At 35.4% G+C, this 22,078-nt stretch overlaps 1 protein-coding gene across 16 annotated transcripts in view; it reads right to left on the bottom strand.

Moving 5' to 3' along the window:
• The window catches only part of DLG2 (discs large MAGUK scaffold protein 2), a 1,831,272-nt gene that overhangs the window by 437,886 nt on the left and 1,371,308 nt on the right, over positions 1 to 22,078 (bottom strand). For all 16 annotated transcript variants that reach the window (XM_036427307.2, XM_036427310.2, XM_045577835.1 and 13 more), the window contains 3 exons: positions 17,101 to 17,237; positions 4,857 to 5,001; positions 2,411 to 2,549 (listed from right to left, as the gene is read on the bottom strand). In XM_036427307.2, the coding sequence (XP_036283200.1) occupies positions 2,411 to 2,549; positions 4,857 to 5,001; positions 17,101 to 17,237 (421 nt within the window). The remainder of the gene's footprint in view (positions 1 to 2,410; positions 2,550 to 4,856; positions 5,002 to 17,100; positions 17,238 to 22,078) is intronic.

Here is a 22,078-nt window from a genome sequence, read left to right on the forward strand (position 1 = left end):
AGATCCCTTTCTAGCTATATATTTCTAATACAATGAGCAGAGTTTTGTTGCTCATTTTAAAAATGAGAAAATTAAAATGTTTCTTTCTAGCCAGGATGGTAAAGCTTGCAGGGTACACAGTTGTTTTCCACTTAAAAGCTGTGTGACCATAGCAAATTCCTTAACATCTTTGAGCTTCAATTTCTACATCTCTAAAATGGGGATGAAAGCCCTCCTTTCTGTTCTTGGGATAATTGAATGGATAGTATATCTAAAATAGCTAGCAAAGGGTATGGATTATAAAGGGGTTTCATAATGTTAATTCACTAATGGTCTTAATAAGTTAAAATATTTTTTAATTAAAACCATATTAAATATTGGAGAAAGGATGAGAGAAAATAGATCATTACTCTGGTGAATAAAGATGCCTACATTTACAGAATTCTTTGGAGAGCCATGAGGATTATGTTTGCTGCAGCCCTCATTTCAATTAAGAATGTGAAGATCAGATATTTCAGCATGGGGATAAGTTTATATTTGATTACTAGTACACCACAGTTGCACATTTGCAGCATCTCAACATTCCATTCCATGGCTATAGGCCTATGAAGCTAGTTCAGCAAACCTGAAATTGCAAGATAAATGGAACGTGCTTAATCATTAAAAAAGAAATAGCAAAAAATGCCCAGGTACCAGTGAGACCATTTTGAAAAACCGACAAATGCCTTCACTAAACGGTCAGGCTATAAAATTAAAAGAGTTCATCTCGAGTATTTTTACACAAACATTTTCAGAAAAATGTGTACATATCTATATGCAATCTCCTTTTGGGAAAAAGTATTATTCACTGAGAAAAGCACGTTGCAGAACAATGTGTTAAATATGAACTTCTTTTGTAAACACAGTGTTGAGCCCCACCCATATCTGAGTCTGGTTTTTAGGGATGTATATGAACATGGAGACTGTGAACGGTTCATGCCAGGATGTCACAGTGGGAACCTCAAGACTGATTGGCCTGAGAAAGTTTGTGGAGAGAGTTTTGCTTCCTGACATTTTTGTATTATTTCCCTAAATGCAATGAGCATAGATTACTTTGGACCAAAAATATTTAAAAATATAGAAGGAAAAATGTACACTTAAAAAAAGTCTCTATATACCCATTCATTTATTAATTAACCCATATTTATTGAATCCTTAGTAATAATGATTAAAGATTGGTCTTCTCTGTGAATTGTCAGACTTGACTTTTTCAGAGGCATGCTGGCTAACCATGATTTTACTTTGTGGGGTTAGCAATGTGATTCTATACTCTGTTCTAAAATCTTGTCCTATTCCCCTTGGGGATTAACAGGATATATTAAATTTAAACCACTTGTAATTAATTTCACTCCTGTCCTTTCCACCTGTAGTTATCACATTAGAAGGAGGACTAATTGACTTCCCAATTCTATTGACTTGTGGGTAGTCATAGGTGGCAAGAAGTAAAGTTTAGGGTAGAAAGATAAAAGTTTTACACCAATCAGAAAGGAAATATGCACCCCTATGTTCATAGCAGCACAATTTACAATAGCTAGGATTTGGAAACAGCCTAGGTGCCCATCAGCAGATGATTGGATAAAAAAACTATGTTACATCTACACAATGGAATACTATGCTGCCATAAAAAAAGAAGGAATTCTTATCATTTGCAGCAACCTGGATGGAATTGGGGAACATCATGCTGAGTGAAATAAGCCAATCAATGAAAGAGAAACACCACATGACCTCACTCATTTGTGGATAATAAAGAGCATTATAAACTGATGAACAAAAAGATAGATACAGAGACAGTAAAGCAACAGACTGTCAAATTACAGCAGGGAGGATAGGGAGATATGGGGGAGATAAGAGATCAAATGAAGGACTTGTATGCATGCATATAAGCATAACCAATGGATGAAAAACTTTGGGGGAGGGCAGGAATGGGCATGGGGGAGCAATGGAAAGATATGTATACATATAATACCTTAATTAAAAAAAAAAAGATAAAAGTTTTAGTCCTGACTCTTCCATTCACCAGATATGCATTATTGGTATGATACTTCCTTCTTTTTAAACTCTCAGCACCATACTCCCTCCTTAAGTAACAATACCTTTCTTACAGCATGGTTATAAAGCTCAAGTAGGATCATATATTAAAAGTCTTAAAAATTGATGGGTAAGTATATATTTCTATTTCTCCACAAAGAATTTGCGATATTGCTTTCTATCAGAGACCGATGACACATGTTGACAAGTATTTGCAGATTTCTACTGGGAGCAAGACTGTCTGTCATAAGCTTGGCACTAAGAAGTTTCAGTTAGCCCCAAAGCAACCGCTGACACATTAGGCAAATACAGTTTCTTCCTGGTAATGACCACAAAACCCAATTAACCAACAAGCATATCTGACCTGGTGTAATCGTCCTCAACAAGCATGTGCTTTGGAATTGGTGAGTACCTTCCCGGAGAGATGGGTGGCAGGGAGGTTTTATATTCTAAAGTGCCATTGTTGCCAGAAAGTAGATGGTTTTCCATCGGTGGAGAGTAAGCTATGAGGTGAAAAAAGAAAAGGAAAGAAAGAAAAAACCCTGTTATGTGGGTGATTCAATGTCTCATGCTATGGCTTTATTAAAAACAGAAAGGCTCTGCTACATGCCAAGAATTTTCTTGTCCTCCAAGAGGGGGCGGGTGCTGTTTGTTTGCATTTAATACGTCTGAGCACAAAGTGACCTTTAGGATTGGAAGATATAATAGCAGTTATACTATAAGCCCTGTTAGCATAATTAGGTGAAGCGAAGAATTGGAGGAGAGATTTAGCACACATGTTTTCAGAATGATGATTAATTTTTCTATTGAGATAAAAATGTTGGCTTTCTAAGTACAGTGCTCACATTCTTTTCACATAATTTCTATCCAATCATCAAAAGCAAAAGGCTCCTAGGGACAAGTTCTTGTATATATTTTAATAAAAAATCTGCTGTACTCACAGAGCAGGAAGACTAAGAACTCAGGCCTTCTTTTCTATCCACTCACTCCAACTCATCTCCTTTCGGGATGCTGAAAATCCTTCCTAACTGGATCTCCTGCTCGCTCTTTCCATTTTATACATTGAGAGTTCCAGCTCTGATCATGATGTTCTCTAGCGTAAATGCTCTTCATTACCAGGAGAGTATTGAATATTTCCTCTCCCTTTCACCGTTCTTACAAGGCCAATTTCCAATCTCCCTTCCAGATGTCTTATGGCCTTCAAACAAAGCCTGTCCTTCACAACACCTGTACCTTTGTTCCACTATATTCACTGCAACAATTCCTGCCTCCTACCCCAATTCTGATATTGAAATCTCATCCATTCTCTAGGATAATTTTCAAATACCACCTTCTGCATACTTTTTTTTTTAAATCTTCTAAAAGCAGGTAATATCCTCTCCCTTTAAGTGCCCAAAAGACATATATATATATATATATATATATATATATATATATATATATATATTTACCTGTTTCATAGCCTATGCATCCTTTTATTTTGCCATCTGTTGCTGCTATTTATATTTCTGAATTAGTGTTTCTTCTAATGAAAGCCAGGGTGGTATATCCTGTGTATACCATATATTACCTAACAAGGTGTTTTGTACGTATTAAAGTTGCTCAATACATATTTCTTACTTGAATAGAAAGTTTTATTTTCTCTCTTTTGAAATAACCTTATAAGCCTTCATGAAATAGTTCACAGAGTATCAAGGCTGATTTTTCTAAGTTCATCCAGTTTGAAACACTTTGAGGTTCAACCTCTTTCATATCCTAAGGTAAGGCTTATCTCAGATTACTACCTTCTTGGAAAAAAAAAAAAGCATATCTGGGGGCAAGTCACTTTAGAATCACCATTAAGAAAAGCAATAGCTAATGTAATGGGCAGGTAACAACATTATTCAACCTATAAACTTCTCTCAAGAGAAAGATCTATATCTAGGAGAGGTTAACCAATTTGCTTAAGACCATGATCCTAATTAATGGCAGGTCCTGAAGACATTCTGTGTTCCCAAACCTTCCAAGTGGCTCCTCAAAATCTCAGAGTGAGAAAACTTACTGATGTCAACAAAACTGTCCCTTAAACTCAATAAAAAAAAAAGAGAATTGCTTCACAATGAGGTCCACTAAGACAGAACTTTAGGTAAGTTCTTATTGACCTATTAAGAAGAGTTCTAGAAAAGACAGCATCTCATAGTTTAGTTTTTGCCCTAGAAATCCCTACCTTCAACCCACCTTTACTGCCTTAGTGACTAACAAATTTATCTGGCTTCTCTACCAATATAACAAAACCAGGTAAAGGTAAGAGCTATGAGGATCCAAGTATTGGATTGGAATACTATGCATCTTCTTGGCAGGGGGCTAGGGGGATTCACCAAATATAAGATTCCCCCTGCCCCCCCCCCCCCCCCCCCCCGCCAAAAAGATGCATAGTATTATCTTGGGTTTATTTTGCCAACCTGTCTTTTTCCCTCTGCTATCATATAGACTTGAACCAGGAAGAGAAAATATTATGGCATGAGAGCCATTGTGCTTTAGGGACTTAATAAATAGCCCTTTAAAATGTGTTGCTCCTATGTTATTGTAACCACACTGTCTACAACATACATTATTAAGCCTTCCCACAGTGGCAGGCCTGCCAAATCATCAGGGGATCTCACCTTCAAAACACTAAGCAACCAGGGAGTAGAGCACAGGATCCGACTGAAGTATTTCCACAGGCTTAACAAATGGGCAGGTATGAGCACAGGACTTGGCCAAGGTTTGCAGAATTCCAATTTCACAAACCTGGCATGCTATTTGAAGATGACACAGAGGGTGGTACTTACAGTGAGTAATATCAGGTGGGCCATAAGGATCAGTCATATAAATGGTGGTGGGCTTGCCAACTTTTAGATAAACTACATCTGACGTGTTCTTCAATATTGCTACTGCCTCTTCATGTGTTACTTCTTCTAAACTGTAGTTGTTTACCTGAGGGGTGAAAAAAATTAGAGTCAAAACTCTGCAGGTGAAGGGAAATACTCAGGCAAAAAGATACGTGGCATTTTGACCTCATTTCAAGATTAATTGCAATGATTATAGTTCAGTATTTTATACTTTGGCAGAACAGATTAATGGCATTAGCCAAAACAGGTGAGATAGAGCTGTTGATGCTAAAAAACAAGCTTGCTCCTGCCTTTTCCTGTGATGAAGCACTACATTATAACAGCAAGCAGAACACTCTGTGGAAAAGTGAAAGCAGTGGTCAAATGTCTTTCTTATTCTTCCAGACAAAGTCCCAGCTTCCCTGAAACTCACTTTCTAATACATTCGAAGAACACAGTTGTTTATGGAATGAATAGATAGAATGGGTTCATGCAGAAAGTGAGAACATAGAGGGACTACAGGTATGGAAACACAGTTGATCATGGCAGCCCTTATGTAATAGAGAAAAAAAATAGTAATAATATTAATAGTTAACACTTATTTGAAATCTGTATGTCATATGTTTTCAGTGTACTATGTAAAAGTTCTGACAGAAATCATATAATGGATCCTGGTTATAGCTCCTGAGGAAAGCATGAATAATTAAGGCCATTGTACAGATGAGAAAAACTGATGTTTAAAGAGGCCAGCTTGCAACAAAGAGGCCAGACAGCCTCCAAAGGGCAAAGCCATCCGTTGGATTACAGTCCTCCTGAAAAATGAAAATGATACTGCCCCTGAGTGCTGGTTCATTGAAACCCTGGGCTTACACCATCTATTCTTTCTCTCTTGAAGAGAACAGAGTCTCTTTCCAAGTTTACAAATAGAAGTAACATAAATTCCAAAGTGTTATATAAGCCTGAGTAATCATTATACTTCTTCCTCAATACAGTGGTGACTATATTGCATCATCCAAATATACTGACATAGTTAAAAGATAAATAAATAAAATGGATCATAGCTGGGTATATCTGTCTCTTTGAGGCCTTCTTATATATTTGACCACTTGTTTTAGGACAGTATCACTTGTACCTAAATAATGACTATTTACAAATGATGCTCATATACAGTCATTTAAAATGTGTATTGAAGTAGATGTTTTATCTCAAAAATTATTACTTAAGGTAGCTCTGAATATCATGACCAAGGGCCCCAGCATCACCTATAGAATGTGTGCCCCCAAAAGGTATACACACACTTTGAATAATTATAAAGGCCCTGCTTATTAGAATACATTTCATTTTCAAAATTGAGCTATCAGCTATTAAAGTGCATATACATTTTTTTTGGGGTGGGGAGAAACATCCTGTATATTGATAAAACAAAATGGAAGAGGAATTTGCTGGCAAAACTCAGAGAGGATAACAAGTCAAGGAATAGACTCAAAGTCTAGAAACCACCATGGGAGCTCTGTTTTTGACAAGGGCTCATAGTCTCTCCCCAGGGTACAGAAAGCACACAGCTCATTAGATTACCCATGAAAAAGAGGTGTGGGCAGTGCTTATTAAATTGCATTTTTAAGGTGCGCAGTGAAACAGTCTTGAAAATGGTACCTTGAAGCATGTTTTCTGAGAATGACGTTGCTGACAGACTCTTAGACCACAAGGAGCATCTTTGGGCCAGAAAGCAGATGAAGCCTCGGTGGAGGTGAGGAGTGGGGAAAGAGAGGACATCGGGGGAGTAATTTACCATGGTGGTGGGTCAGTCTGTTTTTATTTGAGACAAGGAAATGTTGGAAAATTTAAAGAGCGTTTAGACATGAGCGAGTGGTATGATCTTAAGGATGCAGTCATTAAAAGCACATGCTTTTGTGTCATACAGACCTGGATCTTAGTCCTTGTCCTGGCACTTTCTAGCTGTGTGACCTTATCTCACCTTCTTGGCCTCTGTTTTGACATGTGTAAATAGGTATGAAAAGAATCACTGGATTTAGACACACTCACCTATGTGAAGTGACAGGTGCATTGAAGTACTTATTAATGGTAGATCTTATTAGCATTACTATTGTCATCATCCATCCCTTTCCCCAGGAAACAGAAATTCTTGGTGAAATTTTGTGCTGAGCATTTTTCTGTAAACATCTGTGAACTGATGAATTTAATTGGGGTACTGTTGATGAGGCTTCTCTGTGTTATTTATTTATTTATTTATTTTTAATTCAGAATAGTACAGGATCTGGATCAAAAAGTGCTCTTTTGTGCTGAAGTCTTCAAAATGTTTTTCACAAATGTGGGTTTATTTGGGTTAATTACATGTGTGCATTCTATGAACCCTCAAGATAAAGGGCCTACAGCTGGAGCTGATTGTACAAAGAGAGAAGGGATATTATACTGATTGGCTAGTTGCTCTTGTCATTGTTGTTCATTGTCTTTTTTCTTTTCTTTTGCACTGAGTATCTGCCTATAATAGTGAACACTGAGCAACTGGCCTGGTTTTATAAACAAAATCATGTGCATGTGAATGAAGTATTTCCATAGAGTGTGTGTACTACACGGTGGGGGGTGGAAGGGACACAAGTGCAGTATGGCCATTAGGACGTATGCCATAGGACCCTGGACTGAGGCCAAGAAAGAGAGGTTGGAGGTGAGATGACTCATCCTCTCAGATAGAGGAGGGAGCACTGAATCTGAGGACGATGTAGATAAAAGAGGGCAAACCAGCTAGGAGACTTGTCAGAGGGAACATGGCAAGTGTGGTGAGAATTCAAATGAGTGTAAGCACATATACAGGTGTTCCCCAAAAATGTATACACAGTTTGAATAATTATTAATTACAATGGGTTAAATCAGAAAAGGAAGAAACATCAATTGAGTTATCAGCTGTCCCTGTATATGTGATGGTACAAAGACAGGAGGTGTGGGGCATAAGAGAGTGGGAAAAAGGAGGAATGATCCAAGTACTGATGGAGAGATCCTGACCTTCCCATATACATTCAGAAATACCAAGGTGGTGGGACAAACTGGGAGGTATTGAGAATATAAAAGTTAGCCAGAACATACCCTAAGGAAATGTGAGACTCTAGAAATACTAAAAAAAATTACGAACTCCCAAGTTAACTTTTTAAAAAGGAGACAAAGTCATTAATCACTAGATTGTATGATAAATTTAAAAGGAGACCAACCTAATGTATTAATGTCAATGACATAAAAATAAATGTGCATAAACTAAAGATTAAAATCTCAGCAGGACATTGAAATTAATTCTTATGGAAAAATTGATTTTTAAAATAACTATGAATAAATATGAAACTCTAACAAGGGTTACCTTTGAATAATAAATATTTTCTTATTTTTCTTTTTAGCAATGAGCATGTATTAGTTATTGCTAAAATGAAATTAACTCTATTTTTTTAAATGAGCCAGAAAAGAAGTTTAAATAAGAAGGGACATAAACTAAGCTCAGTGGCTTCATTATGAAACACACACAGCAAGATCTCATGCTTGATGGAAATTGGAATGGGAAAGAAAGAAGATGATTTTTCATGCTCAGTGAGTTGACCAACACTTATTAAAAATAATTTGCCATATTTTAATTCCAGGTGTTTCTAGAAATAAAGTCAACTTGGTATAAAAAGAGTAATTTTGAATATAGAATTGGGTTTCAATTTTTAGATTCATGGATTTTGGTAAGTTAACATGTTCATTTTCTTCTAGGTAAAATGTGAGTAATGCTGATTTATTGGTTGATTACTTGTGTTTACAAGAAAGGAATGATAGCATGAATCTAAAAAAACACTATAATAAAAAGCAGTATATAAATAGTAATCAAACATCATAATCAGACACAGTGCTTCTGCCCAATCCTGCTACTGAAAATAGTTTCTTTCTGTTCAGGGTTCTTTCTGTGAAAATGATCACCCCCTGCCTCTTCCCACTTCAGAGCCTGACCTCCGGGGCAATGATTAGATCATTTTTATCTTTGCATCCCCCCATTTGATACACTATAAAACACCAGGCACTTCATAAGTATTGAAATAATAAGCTAAATAAGTTAAAAAAATAACCAAAGGAAAAGTGATCAAAATTCTCCATTTTATATGGAGAATGAGGCATTTGCACTCGTTTCTATTTTACATTTGTGTTGAGTCAGAGAAGAAAGGATAGGGAATGAAGGTCATTCAACCAACAACACAATTATGGGACACTCATTCTGTGTCAGGCATAGGATATAAGGATGAAAGGCTGGCACAGAACATGAACAATGGGTCATATCGGCTTATAAGAAACAAGATGAAAGCTCCAACAGTGTACATTTCTCCTTTCTACATTAATTACTGATGCATCTTTTAATCTTATTCCAGAGAGAGAGAAAGAGAAAGAGAGAGAGATTGAGATTGACAGTGATGTGTTGATTGACTCCAGCTTCCTCTTAGCAGCGGTCACCACAACGAACCCCTGGGACCTCACTGGGTACAGGAAGAAATATTTGAACTTCTATTAATATTTACCACATTGATCTTAATCTTTCCACTTTTGTGTATGTTTTAAAATATGTAACATATAGTCACATAGTTATATATGTATGCAATTTAAAGTAGAGAAATATATATATATTAAAGGCAACTTTTTATGTTTTTATGGATGGGGTATGTTATTAAAAGTAATTTTAAAACCACCACTCTGTAGTAGGCACCAATATATGAAAACTAGGAGCAAGTTTCAGAAACAGAGTCATTAAATTATATATAAGCCAGAAAGCAACCTTACATGAACTGTCATTGCAATTGCATTTCATTGTAATTCTACTTCATTTGAGACAAGTTAGAAGGAAGTCTAGGAAGTAATTACCCAGTTTTTTGTTTGTTTGTTTTATTTTACGTTGTCTCAGAAGTGACTCCAACTTCAGCGGACAGACCTTTAAAGATGAGCTATTTGTAAATGTCTGTCAGCCCATTGCTGGAAGTTGCTCAGTGATGCTGTACCAGCTTGATAAAATGCCCATTTCCACCAAAGTCTCCCTCAGGAGAAGCAGTGAAGCAGCAGCAGAGCGGGCTAGGATGTGATTAGGTAAAGGTAGGATTGTGGTTCATAACCTAGGTGCACATTAGAATAATTTGGAAAACTTAAAATAAAAACCCAACTATGTTAAATAAAGTGTGCCCCTACCCCAGAGTTCCTGATTTAATTATTCAGGGTTGATTGAAGCCTGAGGATCCACAGAGTTCAAAACCTTAGCACACTATTCAAATGTGTAACCAGGATTGAGAACCAGAGAGGTTGAGTAAACTGGTGAAAGGGATGTGGTTTTAGGACATGGATCTCTAGGTCTGCACTTAATTTCACAATTTAGTAATTATGCAATATTAGAAATTAATTTGTCTTCTCTGAGTTCCAACTTTCTTTTCTAGAAAATAAGAATGATAGCAATGACTGCCCCATCCATCTCTCAAGTGTCGGAGTGAAGACTGTGTGGGATGCAGTAGGTGAAAGGTATTTTTAAGAGGAAGCAGTGTGTTGGTGGTAAGAAACAGCCATGTGCACAGAGAGTATAGCCTTTGGTTCTTATCTCAGTTTGTTCTAACTAATGAAAATAAAGTCCTGTTCATTATTCAGAAATAAATAGGACTTTCAACATATTTGCATATTTGCATCATGTTCAAGATGATTTTCTTATTACTATTTGGATGAAATGAAGAAATTTTATAAATCTACTAAAAATAACAATTTAGGTCCTTACAGCTAATACTCACTAAGAAAATTGTATTGTTTCCATCCACATCCCCTTCATTTACTGCCTATTACCATGGGATATTAATTTTGGAATAAGAGATAGAAAATCCCAAGGTACACTCCACTAAACACTAGTTATAGGTGTTTTATAAACATTACTTTAAGAAAAAGGTTCCACAAACAAAACAGAAACAAACTCATAGATACAGAAAACAGACCAACAATTGCCAGAAAGGGGAAATTGTTGGGGGACTGGGTGAAAATGGTAAAGGGACTGAGAAATACAGATTAGTAGTTATAAAATAGTAATGGGGATGTAAAGTGCAGCATAGGGAATAAAATTATAAATATTGCAATAACTCTGTATGGTGCCAGCTGGGTACTGGAAGTATCAGAACACTTTGTAAAGTATACAATTATCTAACCACTATGCTGTATACCTGAAATTAATACAAAATAATATTGTATGTAAAATGTAATTGAAAAAAAATTTCAAAAGAAAATAAAGAGGAGAAACTATCTCCTCCCCTAAAAGAATTCCACAATAGAATACCTTTGAAAATTATAGTATTAACCAAAGTTAAATTAGTTCCTTGACAGCAGGACTTCACAAACTCTTTAATGTGCTAAGTTCATTGAGAATTTCCAAGAGAGAAATTCTACAAGTTGCAGAATTTCCCAAATTTATTTGACCACAGATCCTTTTCATGTTCACAGTCAGTAATGAGACTGGTATTTTGAAATACACTTGGAAAGTACTGACTGCCCACCTGGGAAGTACAATGTCGCCATGTAAAGAGGCCAAAATAGAAGACCAAAGATGTATATATCTTGCCAAGGTCAATTAGGTAGAGTTAGTGCTAGCTGCCTGGAACTCGAATCCAGTTATCCTATCTCGTAGTCCACTGTCTTTCCAACCTACTTTAATTCCTGTTACCATTTCCCTTGTCTACTGCTTCCCTTTAAGAAGAATTAAAAACAAACCAACCTATACAGACTTGTTCTCTGTTAAAATGTAAAAGTTCTCTCACTGTCTATGTTTATTTGTTTGTTTGTTTTTCAAACTTCAAGCAGAGGTTTTAGGTAAAAGAGACTAAGAGTATAAAGTTTAAATTACAAGGGGCTTTGACAATTAACAGTTTAGGTTTATCTCTATAGAGAAAATAGACAGATGACTCTGGATTCAAATTTCTGGCATTGTGAAGGAAAAGATGAACAACATCGCATTTCTGTAATATATAAGGCTCTATGTTTCTCTTTTCTCCTACTAAAAACCAGTGTATAAAAATCTATGAAAGAATTTGAAAATTATTACTGTTAACTTCTGATCATCTGTCCCATAAAGTTCAGGGCCAGGATATAATCTATTCAGTCTGAGATTATAACATGAATCTACTGGTATAATCTGCAAAAATCAGATGTCATTGTCATTTGACAAAATAAACAAAGCACTATTTTAGTGAATGATTAGTGTCAAGCAGCAGGAAAAAATTTAAAAATTATTATTTTGATAAAGAGAATATCTGAAACAACAGAGAGATCTGACATAAAACATATATCTTGTCTGAAAAACTAAGAAGCTTATTACATACGTGACAGGCAGGATAATTTTTCTTATAGTAGAATAATGTAAAGGTCATATACAGGAATAACATATTAAGAAAGAAAAAAATGTCTTGTTAAATGGGTAATGTACTTATGGAAGATAAGTAGATGTGGGAAAATTTACTGCAGGAGTGAGAGAAAAATTGTAAAACATCTTAAAAGACCAAGAAGTGAAGTGACAGATAATTTTTCAAACAAATGTGGGTGAGAAATTAGTATTCACCTTCCCAAGGGACAGGACTATGAATAAAGACAGAAATGAATATGTACATATATTTTGCTATAATTTTAAGGAAAAATTGCTAATGACAGTCAGTATCTAATGAATAGCTTATAGGAGGCAATAAATTCTCCATCCTTAGCATATCCTAGCAGAGGTAAGAGATTACTTCCTACTTTTCTGTGAGATTCTGATGTACCAAAAAGAGTTGGAACAAGATAATATCTAAACTAGAAACTTCATTTCTGAAATGTATCAAGTACATAAGGAAAAATGTACCCAATATATATGCTATAATTCAGCTATTTTAGTAGGATAACTGGAAGGGTTATTACAATGAGTCTAAAAGAGAATAATACTAAAGACTGTGATTTCATTGCTTTCACTGAAGGGCAGATGTTGAGAGACTTTCTAACATGTGGTGATCCAGCCACAAAAGTCTAAAGAAATGAAAAGAGATTCATTTCAGATCAGTTTACTTTACAAAACTATGAATGAATAATATAGGGGGGATTTTTCCTAAGAAGTGGTACAAATTACTTTAGAAAAAAGAATAGCTATTTAGCGAAAACTAGAGAGTGTGGTTCAGGTGGTAAATCACAGAACCTAAATTATTCGTATTTCTTTTGGAGGAGGAAATTAGAAGATGAGGAAGATGAAAAGACATGAATGTAGGGTAATTAAGGGAAGAGGGGGTGGAAAGAAATGACAGAGGGTAGCCTTAATAAATATTTTTGGGGTGAAACAAGATAATTGGTCTTTTGGGTAGCTCCCATGATTATTTTTTTAATTCTCTCCCTCGTGGTAATTTTTCTTTCAGAATATTATAAAATGAATCATTTTCTTTCATTTCCAAATTCAGCTTGACAGTTGCCTTGGAAGTAATAATTAGGTTTTCCTTACATAAGAGGGGAGAGGCCTATTATTGTTGAAGATTCATTTTTTTAAAGCTATTCTTTATTTAACACTCTAACAGTTAAGGATTAAGTCACAGCTATTTTTGAAGTCATTGTATCTACAATGAATATTGAAAAAATTATAATAAAATAATAACATGCTGCCTGGAAAATCCTTTGACAGAATTATTTAAACTTCAAGTTTTTTAAAGAATTTGAAAATAAATCTAGAAATTGAAACGGAACCCAAAGAAATCAGCACACAAATCTAGAATGATATTTTTATCATTAGCAGTGGTTGAAGAAATACCAGAAGAGTTGTCTACAACCAAACTCTTATAGAAGAATGATGAGTCCTAGGTCACATCGTAACCATCTATGACAGTCATTACTTTAGAATTTAACTGTCCTCTTATTTCAATTTAGCTCCATGTGGGAGATGGGTATCTCAGTTTATTTCATTCCCAAGTCAACAACTAATAAAATTTATATTCTTGAAATAAATTTGTTAAGGCTACACCCCCAAAAGACACAATGTCATAAGAACCAGCTTTTACATGAAAGGCAAAAAACAAACAAACAAATAACAACAACAATAAAAAAAACCTACAAAGCAAACAAACATGAAAATTCAGAAAGTCTTAAGAATAAAAATGGTAGTTCTATTATTAAGCATAGTGCCTGTATTATATATTTAAAATGTACTTAGATTAGATCTTATGTTAAGTGTTCTTAGCATATATTTACACAAATAATAATTGTTATATTAATAAAAATAGTAATAATAATAGTAATAATAGAAATAATTACAAAGGTAGGAGAAAACTTTGGGAGATAATAGATATATGCACTGAGTTGCCAAATTATTATGATCTCTGAATCTATACATATATATATATATATATATATATATATATATTATATATATATATTTATATATTTATATATTTATATTAGAGGCCCAGTGCATGAATTTGTGCATGGGTGGGGTCTGGCCAGCCTGGCCAGCAGAAGGGGACAGGGGTGGTTGGCTCGCCTGCCTGCTGGTCGAACTCCTGGTCAAGGGGACAATTTGCATATTAGCCTTTTATTATATAGGATATATACTGAGTGGACAGATTATTATGTGTTCAGAGGTCATAATAATCTGGCCACTCGGTGTATTATAGCCTTAATGATGTTGGTGTTTTCATGAGTGTATACCTATCCCTAAACTCATGGAGTTGTGTTCATAAAATGTGTACAGTACATTTTTTTTACATGCCAACCATACCTCAATAAAGTGGTTTTAAAAAATAAAATAAAATGATAGTAACTTCAGGTAGTAAAAATGTCAAACACTCTTAGTTGCAACTTTGACTAAAGTCATTATTGCTACATTTTTTATTTTATTTTTGCCATATGTTTTCTTCTGCCAGAGTTGGTTTCTGAATACTGGTTATTGCTGGGAAATCAAAGGTGCACCATATATTACTTGTTAAACAAAGGAATTAATGAAATGACTGAATGATAACTAAAGGAAGGAAAGAACTGACTGATAAATTCTAGGAAACAAATGCAAAGACCATGCTTAGTTGATTTTAAGCATGGATGCCAGCCAGATTGCCTGGCTTTGAAACCCAGTTCTGCCCATTGTTAACTATATGACCAGTTAGCAAGTAAGTCTCTCTTACTTGTACCTCAGTTTCCTTTTGCTTATATAAAATAAGCCATTAGAAAAGCACTTTTAAAAGTACATGGAAAATAGTTAAAGCCAAATAAATATGAAAAATACTATAGACCTGGCTGGTGTGGCTTAGTTGGTTGGAGTGAAGCATCCATCTTATATGAAAACTGCTGTTTGAAATTTTAACCCTGCTAATTGGTTTCTGTAAATTCTTGCCTGCTAAGACTACTCCCACTTTACTAAGCTATTGAACTTCCCCAGAAAAGGTCATCAGTGCTGGTGCCAGGCCAGCACACACTGGCTCTTTAAGAATTTGCAAAAGGGGGCTGGAAACACTCCATACTTGAGAGACAAAGAGAGTAGGATCATATAAATAGGGAGAATTCCTGCATGTTGGGGCCCAGAATTTGAGATACATTTTCCTCTGGACCCGACCATAATAAATGTAACTCCATCTCTCTAAGTATTGCTTTGTTCTTCTTCAGTTTTCTGTAACATGAGCATCATCCTGTACACCAAAGATTGTGGGTTTGATTTTTGGTCATTGCATATACACAAGTTTCATATTCAATCCTGGTTGGGGCATGTATGGGAAGCAATAATTCTCCCTCTCTCCCTCTCGCTATTTCTCCCCCTTCTTCTCTATAAAAATCAATAATAAAGTTTAAAATAGGATATTATAAAGGTCTTGTCTAAATAATTCAATACAAAAGTCACTGACAACTATGAGATTAGAGTGAGACTAAAGACATGTTGTCTAGATCAATGAAGTGGGCACAATGAACTTTGAAGTTCCACCTACAAACTTGCACATGTCCTAGAATTTACTATTCTGAGACTGTATATATTGGTCCTTCCCAAACACTTCTCACAAACGTGTTGGAGATAATGGCTCCTTACAGACATACATTAGAGACTCTATTGTCTAAGGGCAGACATAAGACTAGATATACTTACTAGTATCTTCTATTAATTTTCAGTATTTGATTATTATCTTATAGATTTGATATAAAAGGGTCGATGGACATGAAGTAGTTTTATTAAGTGAAATCTTAACTGTTTCACTGCTGATCATTGTCTGGTGTTACCATAGTTTAGCTTATAACCCCAGGGCTTAGAAGGGGGGCCATGTGTTGGTATCAATCATTTGCAGGGCTCCTGAAGCAGGAGGACTGCTGGCAGATATAATAACAGTTGCAATGCTGTCTGAGGGGAGAGGAGGAAGAGATCCATTTCCACATGAGAATTCTTGGAAAGTAGAGACTGAGCCTACACTGATTGAACAATGAACCACAGAGAGATATACAAATGTATTTATCAGCACACCAGGCAGTTCCCTTTGTTATACAAAGCCTGCCTCTCTAGTAGTTCTGCTTTAGCATCTCCCTTCTAAGAAGAGATGGATTGCACTGGAAAAACAACCTAAAATCTCTGTGCCTTACCTATTTATGAAAATTGGTGATAATTTAGATTTCTGTTTTTTAAAATGTCAACAAGTCAGATACAATTATATGTGTACTTTTGAGATCTCTTACCACAAAATATGCTCTCCCTTCTTGTCTATTTCTGTCCATAATCACTGCTCTGGAGTGGATTGTGTCCCTTCCCTGCAAATTCATATATTGTAGTTCTGACTGCTAACATCACTGTATTTGGGATAGGGTATTTAGGAGGCAACAAAGGTTATTAATTAAATGAGTTAAAGGTGGAGCTGTATTCTGGTGGGGCTGGTGGCCTAGGAAGAAGAGAAAGACACAGAGGGATCTTCTCTCAGCACAAGCATCGAGAAAGGCTGGGTGAGGACATACAGAGAAGATAAATGTCTGCAAGCCAGGAAGAAAGATTCCACCAGACACTAAAGACACTGAATGAGCCAGAATCTTGATCTTGAACTCCCCAGCTTTAAGAAAGAACTATGAGAACACATTTCTGTTGTTTAAGCTACCTAGTCTTTGGTATTTTGTTATGAGAGCCTCAACCAACAAAGATTCCTACACTGGGAAAGGAGCTTTATAAATATGCACATAGTTTTGCTGGAGTCACACTCACCATGAGTAGTCTGTCTCCTACTTGCAACCTCCCATCCTTTTGTGCGGCTCCTCCATCTATGATTTTAGTTACATAAATGCTGTTGTCTCCAGGAATGTGCTGGTTCCCCACACCTCCTGCAATACTGAAGCCTAAACCTAAGGGGGAAGAAACAGAGAAAGGAAAGCTTTTTTTTTTTTTTTTTTTTTTTTTTTTTTTTTTTTTTTTTTTTTTTTTTTTTTTTAAGAAAATGCAATTAGCACATTTCAACAGCCTAAAAACTTTAATCCTTAATTTATTATAACAGTGATAAATAACAGCCAGGGTTCTACTTCAGTTGATTTGTTCTTCTTTAAATATTTGAAGACTTGTTGATTAATGCCAATGAGTGGAGCCAAAGCTCTTGAAGTCAATCCCTTGTGGCCCTTAGTTTTATTCTACTTTATGACTGCACACTTATTTGTTCTTCTCTAGCTAATCAGCTCCTACTGGGTGATCGGACAAAATAGGGATCAGGCAAAAGTGTGAAAGGATCCTACATGAGCCAGGCAAAACACAAGTATAGTTCTGCTCACGTTGAGTCTGTGGGCTCCTCTTCATTGTTGCTGTTACTCTGGCATAGAGAATTATTTGGGTAGACCTAGACACTCCTGAAATTTCAGGATTAAAAGTACAACAGTTAGAAAATTTCCCAAATTAGAAACAAAAGCCACAGGAAGAGACATTGAGATTTAAGTAGTAATTTTAGAGAGAAGATAAGGAAAATAAACTAGATGCTTGCATTTCCCATTTTCTTCTCTGGCCACCTTGTCATATCTTCACATTTCATGGTACTAACTGTTATTAAGTAATAGTGAGGCTAGTCACACACACACACACACACACACACACACACACACACACAAATGATCTCCATATACATTCTTAAGAATAAAGAAACAGCTGAAACCGGTTTGGCTCAGTGGATAGAGCATCAGCCTGCAGACTAAAAGGAACCGGGTTTGATTCCGGTCAAGGGCTTGCACATCCTAATAGGGGGTGTGCAAGAGGCAGCTGATCAATGATTCTCTCTCATCGATGTTTCTAACTCTCTATTCCTCTCTGTAAAAAAATCAATAAAATATATTAAAAAAAAAGAATAAAGAAACAGACAATATTCTCTATCACTCTTATACCACAGGATATCAAAATCACTTTAAATATGAAAGTTTCTACACTGAAAGATAATTTTTACTGTGCTATGGCTTACACATTTTTTTATTTATATGTACCAATGGAATGATAATAATAGTTATTAAAATCATTATGAAGTCATTTAAAAATAATGACATAGAATCTTTAAAAGTATAAAAATATCCTTTTCAGGATATGATTGAATATACATTCAGAATAATAATTATAGCATACATTAAAATTATAATAATTAACATGCATATTGCTTAGAAAGAGATATATATCAAGTGATTTTTTTTTTTTAGTAAAAACAGAAAATTTCTGTAACTTACTTGGTGTAAGACTTTTTTATTTTTAACCACACATACCTAGTAACCTAATTAAAAAAAAACTAGGACACCTGTTTTATCATAATAAAGACCAACAACACACCTACCTGGCACTTCATAAAAAACAATGAAAAACATTTTTAAAAATACTCCATTTCACTATGCTTTAATTGAATATTAAGTAGAACTATGTTCTCTTAAGATGATTAGTTAATGAAGAAACAGTGGCATAGCAAATTATAAAGAAATACCTCTGAAATTATATTTGCAATAGAATAATTTTTGTTAAATTAAATATAATAATTGTTAATATAAATGGAAAATGGATTTAAGTTGATAGAGCAATTAAAATTAGTGTTCACTAATTTCCTACAAAATGGGTAATTACTCTTTACTGATGCTCTGGCTTCCACAGATCTATACATGTATCTGTTTGCCTCAGATTAAAAAAAATTGTTTAATAAGAAAATGATGATCCAGAATAAATAAAATACACCTAATTGGCTTTTCCTTTGAAATTCAAAATACATATCAGTTCATGTTTTCTAACCCTATTACTTAGCATTTATATATGATTATAGGGTGCTTAAAAATATAGTTACAAAAGTTTCATAGCCACATGCTAGACTCAATCTACTGCACTTGGAGTACTATAAAAGTCATTCCATACTGTAGGAAGAAAAGGTTAAAACAAATCCAGGGACTCTGATTCACTATGTCAACAGTAAATGCCACAGTCAATCTAGGTTACAGAAGAGCTCAAGAAACAAATCACCACTTTAAACAAGTTTAAATCCAACAAAGGGCATAATTATGTAGTTGACATTTAAAGTTTGTACCAGCACAGTGAAATCACTGTGGATGCTCTCGACAAAATTATATCACTAAAAAGTTAATAACTTTTTTATCTGAGATTAGGTTTAAAAACATTTTAACTAGTGACTTTGCTCAAGGTGAAGCAAAATATTTTTAGTAGGAGTCAGAGAATGTTTCTGAAGCTACTAAAAATCTTCTCTGATTTTTCTTACTTTGATGAAAAAAATGAATACATTAAAAAGAATTAATATTTAATCAGCACTCAACCATATTCCAGATACTTAATTAAACGTAAGTAAATGTGTAGCTTTTGTCTACATCCAGAATACAAGTTTATTTAGAGATGGGAATATCCATCTGTGTCATGAGATTCAATCTACCTCCATTCATTCATTCATTCATTCATTCATTCACTAACCTCACTCATATATCTATTTATTCAACAAACACCCCTGAGTACATGTTATGCATTGTTGCTTTTGACTGTGGTCAACATAAATGAATGGATTAACTAGAAACACTATAGAAATAATGATTCATGAGTGATGGGCTGAATCTGGCTGGAATGTTCTAAACTCAGAGGATGCCAGTGCTTTTTGGAGGACTAGTCTATGAAGACAAATGTGGGCTAGGACTGCTGAGCAAAAAGACTATCCAAATAATTAGTTTGGAGGCACTGGGAGTTCCTTGTACATATTCTAGTGAAGCAGAGGCATGGTTTCTACATTAAAGGATCATTCTATCCCCTTATTAGCTAATATTTCCCTCCTTCATTCCTCTCTAAACACTCACAGTCTTGATAATTCTAGAACGCACTGGACACACTTATACCTTAGGGCATTTATCTGTTCCTTTTGCCTCAAATGCACTTTCTTCAGAGCTTTGTACAAATTTCAATTTCTCTATGAGCCTGAACCTGACCTACTTATTTAATACTATCCCTCAACCATGTACTCCACTTCCTTCTTCTGCTCTACTTTTCATTTTACTTTACCATTTATTATATCTTATAATATACTACGCAAGTCATATATGTATTTTTATGTTATTTATTTTTTGTCTGTCTCCTTGATGAAAACATAAACTTCATGATGACAGGATTTTGTCTGATTTATGCTATGCAATAGAACAAGGCCAGTTATATAGAACAAGTACCCCTTATTTGTGGTTTTGCTATTCATGGTTTCAGTCATCCATGGTCAACCACCATCTGAAATCTTAAAAATTTTAGAAATAAACAATTCATAAGTTTTATATTGTGTACTATTTTGAATAGCATGATGAAATATCTCACTGTCCCACTCCATCCCACCTGGGACATGAATCATCTCTTTTCTTGTGTATCCATGCTGTGTGTACTGTACAAAGAGATATTTTGAGAGAGATCACATTCACATAAATTTTATTATAGTACTAGAGGTCCATTGCATGAAGAGATTCGTGCAATAGGCCTTTTTTCCCTTGGTTTCCAGCATAGGTTTTCCTCTGGCACCCAAGACCCAGGCCTTTGCTCCAGCCAGAGTCTGCCATCTTTGTCTTAGTCTGCAGTTTGTCTTCACTCTGACACTCTGCTCCTGTAGATCCTTTCACCCCCCGACCCTCCCTCTCATAGCTGGTGTCCTGCCCCACCTGGCCATTCCACACCCGGAGCAGCTGGGTGGCTGCCATCTTTGGCCTTCTAATTTGCATACTCACTCTGATTGGCTGTGGGGATAGCAGAGGTATGGTCAATTATTAGGTAAGATACTAGAGACCCAATGCACAAAATTTGTGCAAGGGACTTGGCCCTCACAGCACTGACTGCCTTATGGCCCTAGCTGCCTTGAGGCCCTGTCCTCTGTCCACTGGTTGTTCCAGAAGGTCATTCCAGAAGGTTGTTCTGCTGTCCAGTCAAATTAGCATATTAGTTCTTTATTATATAGGATTGTTTTAATTGTTCTAGTTTATTATCAGTTATTGCTCTAAGCCTCTTAATGTGCCTAATTTATAAATTAATTTTTGCCATAGGCATGTATATATTATATATGAAGGAACACAGTATATACAGGTTTCAGTACTAGCCATTGCAGGCATCCTCTGGAGGTCTTGGAATGTATCCTGCATGAATAAAGGGGACAACTGTAGTTACTTTATAAGTATATTTTACATACAAAATGAATGGAAAAATAAATATAAGAAGACAGAAAAAGCCACATGTCTCTTAGAAAGATTCTCCTTAAAGATGAAGTTGGTGGCTTAGTGAGTGAGGGACAGCTGAAAAGAAGAGGGCTGTAGTGCAGTTGATGACTCTTAAGTAGTTACCCTGCTTCAAGTGAACTCTGACTGGGGAACAGCATAGCCAGCTTTGCATCCTGATTCTCTCACCTACTAACTGTGTAAACTACTGATCTGTAATGAGGGAATAAGTGTATCTGTGTTGTATAGTAACTGGCATATAATAGATGCTTGATAAATTAAGAAAAATTATCTTTCCTCCATAAATTGTTTTGAAAAACAGACACCTAGACACACTGGCATTATTTAACTGGTTATGATGAGTTCTCTTATAGTACCAGTGTTATGTAAGCAAGACTTAGAAGAGCAGGAGAAGAATCAACAGGTGTTTAGTGTCAAAGATGTGTCCTGCAGGTTAAGTTAGAATTGATAAAAGAGAATGCAACTTTCAAACCAAGACATCCTCT

The sequence above is a fragment of the Pipistrellus kuhlii genome, unplaced genomic scaffold (genome assembly GCF_014108245.1).
Source record: "Pipistrellus kuhlii isolate mPipKuh1 unplaced genomic scaffold, mPipKuh1.p scaffold_m20_p_9, whole genome shotgun sequence".
NCBI lineage: Eukaryota > Metazoa > Chordata > Mammalia > Chiroptera > Vespertilionidae > Pipistrellus > Pipistrellus kuhlii.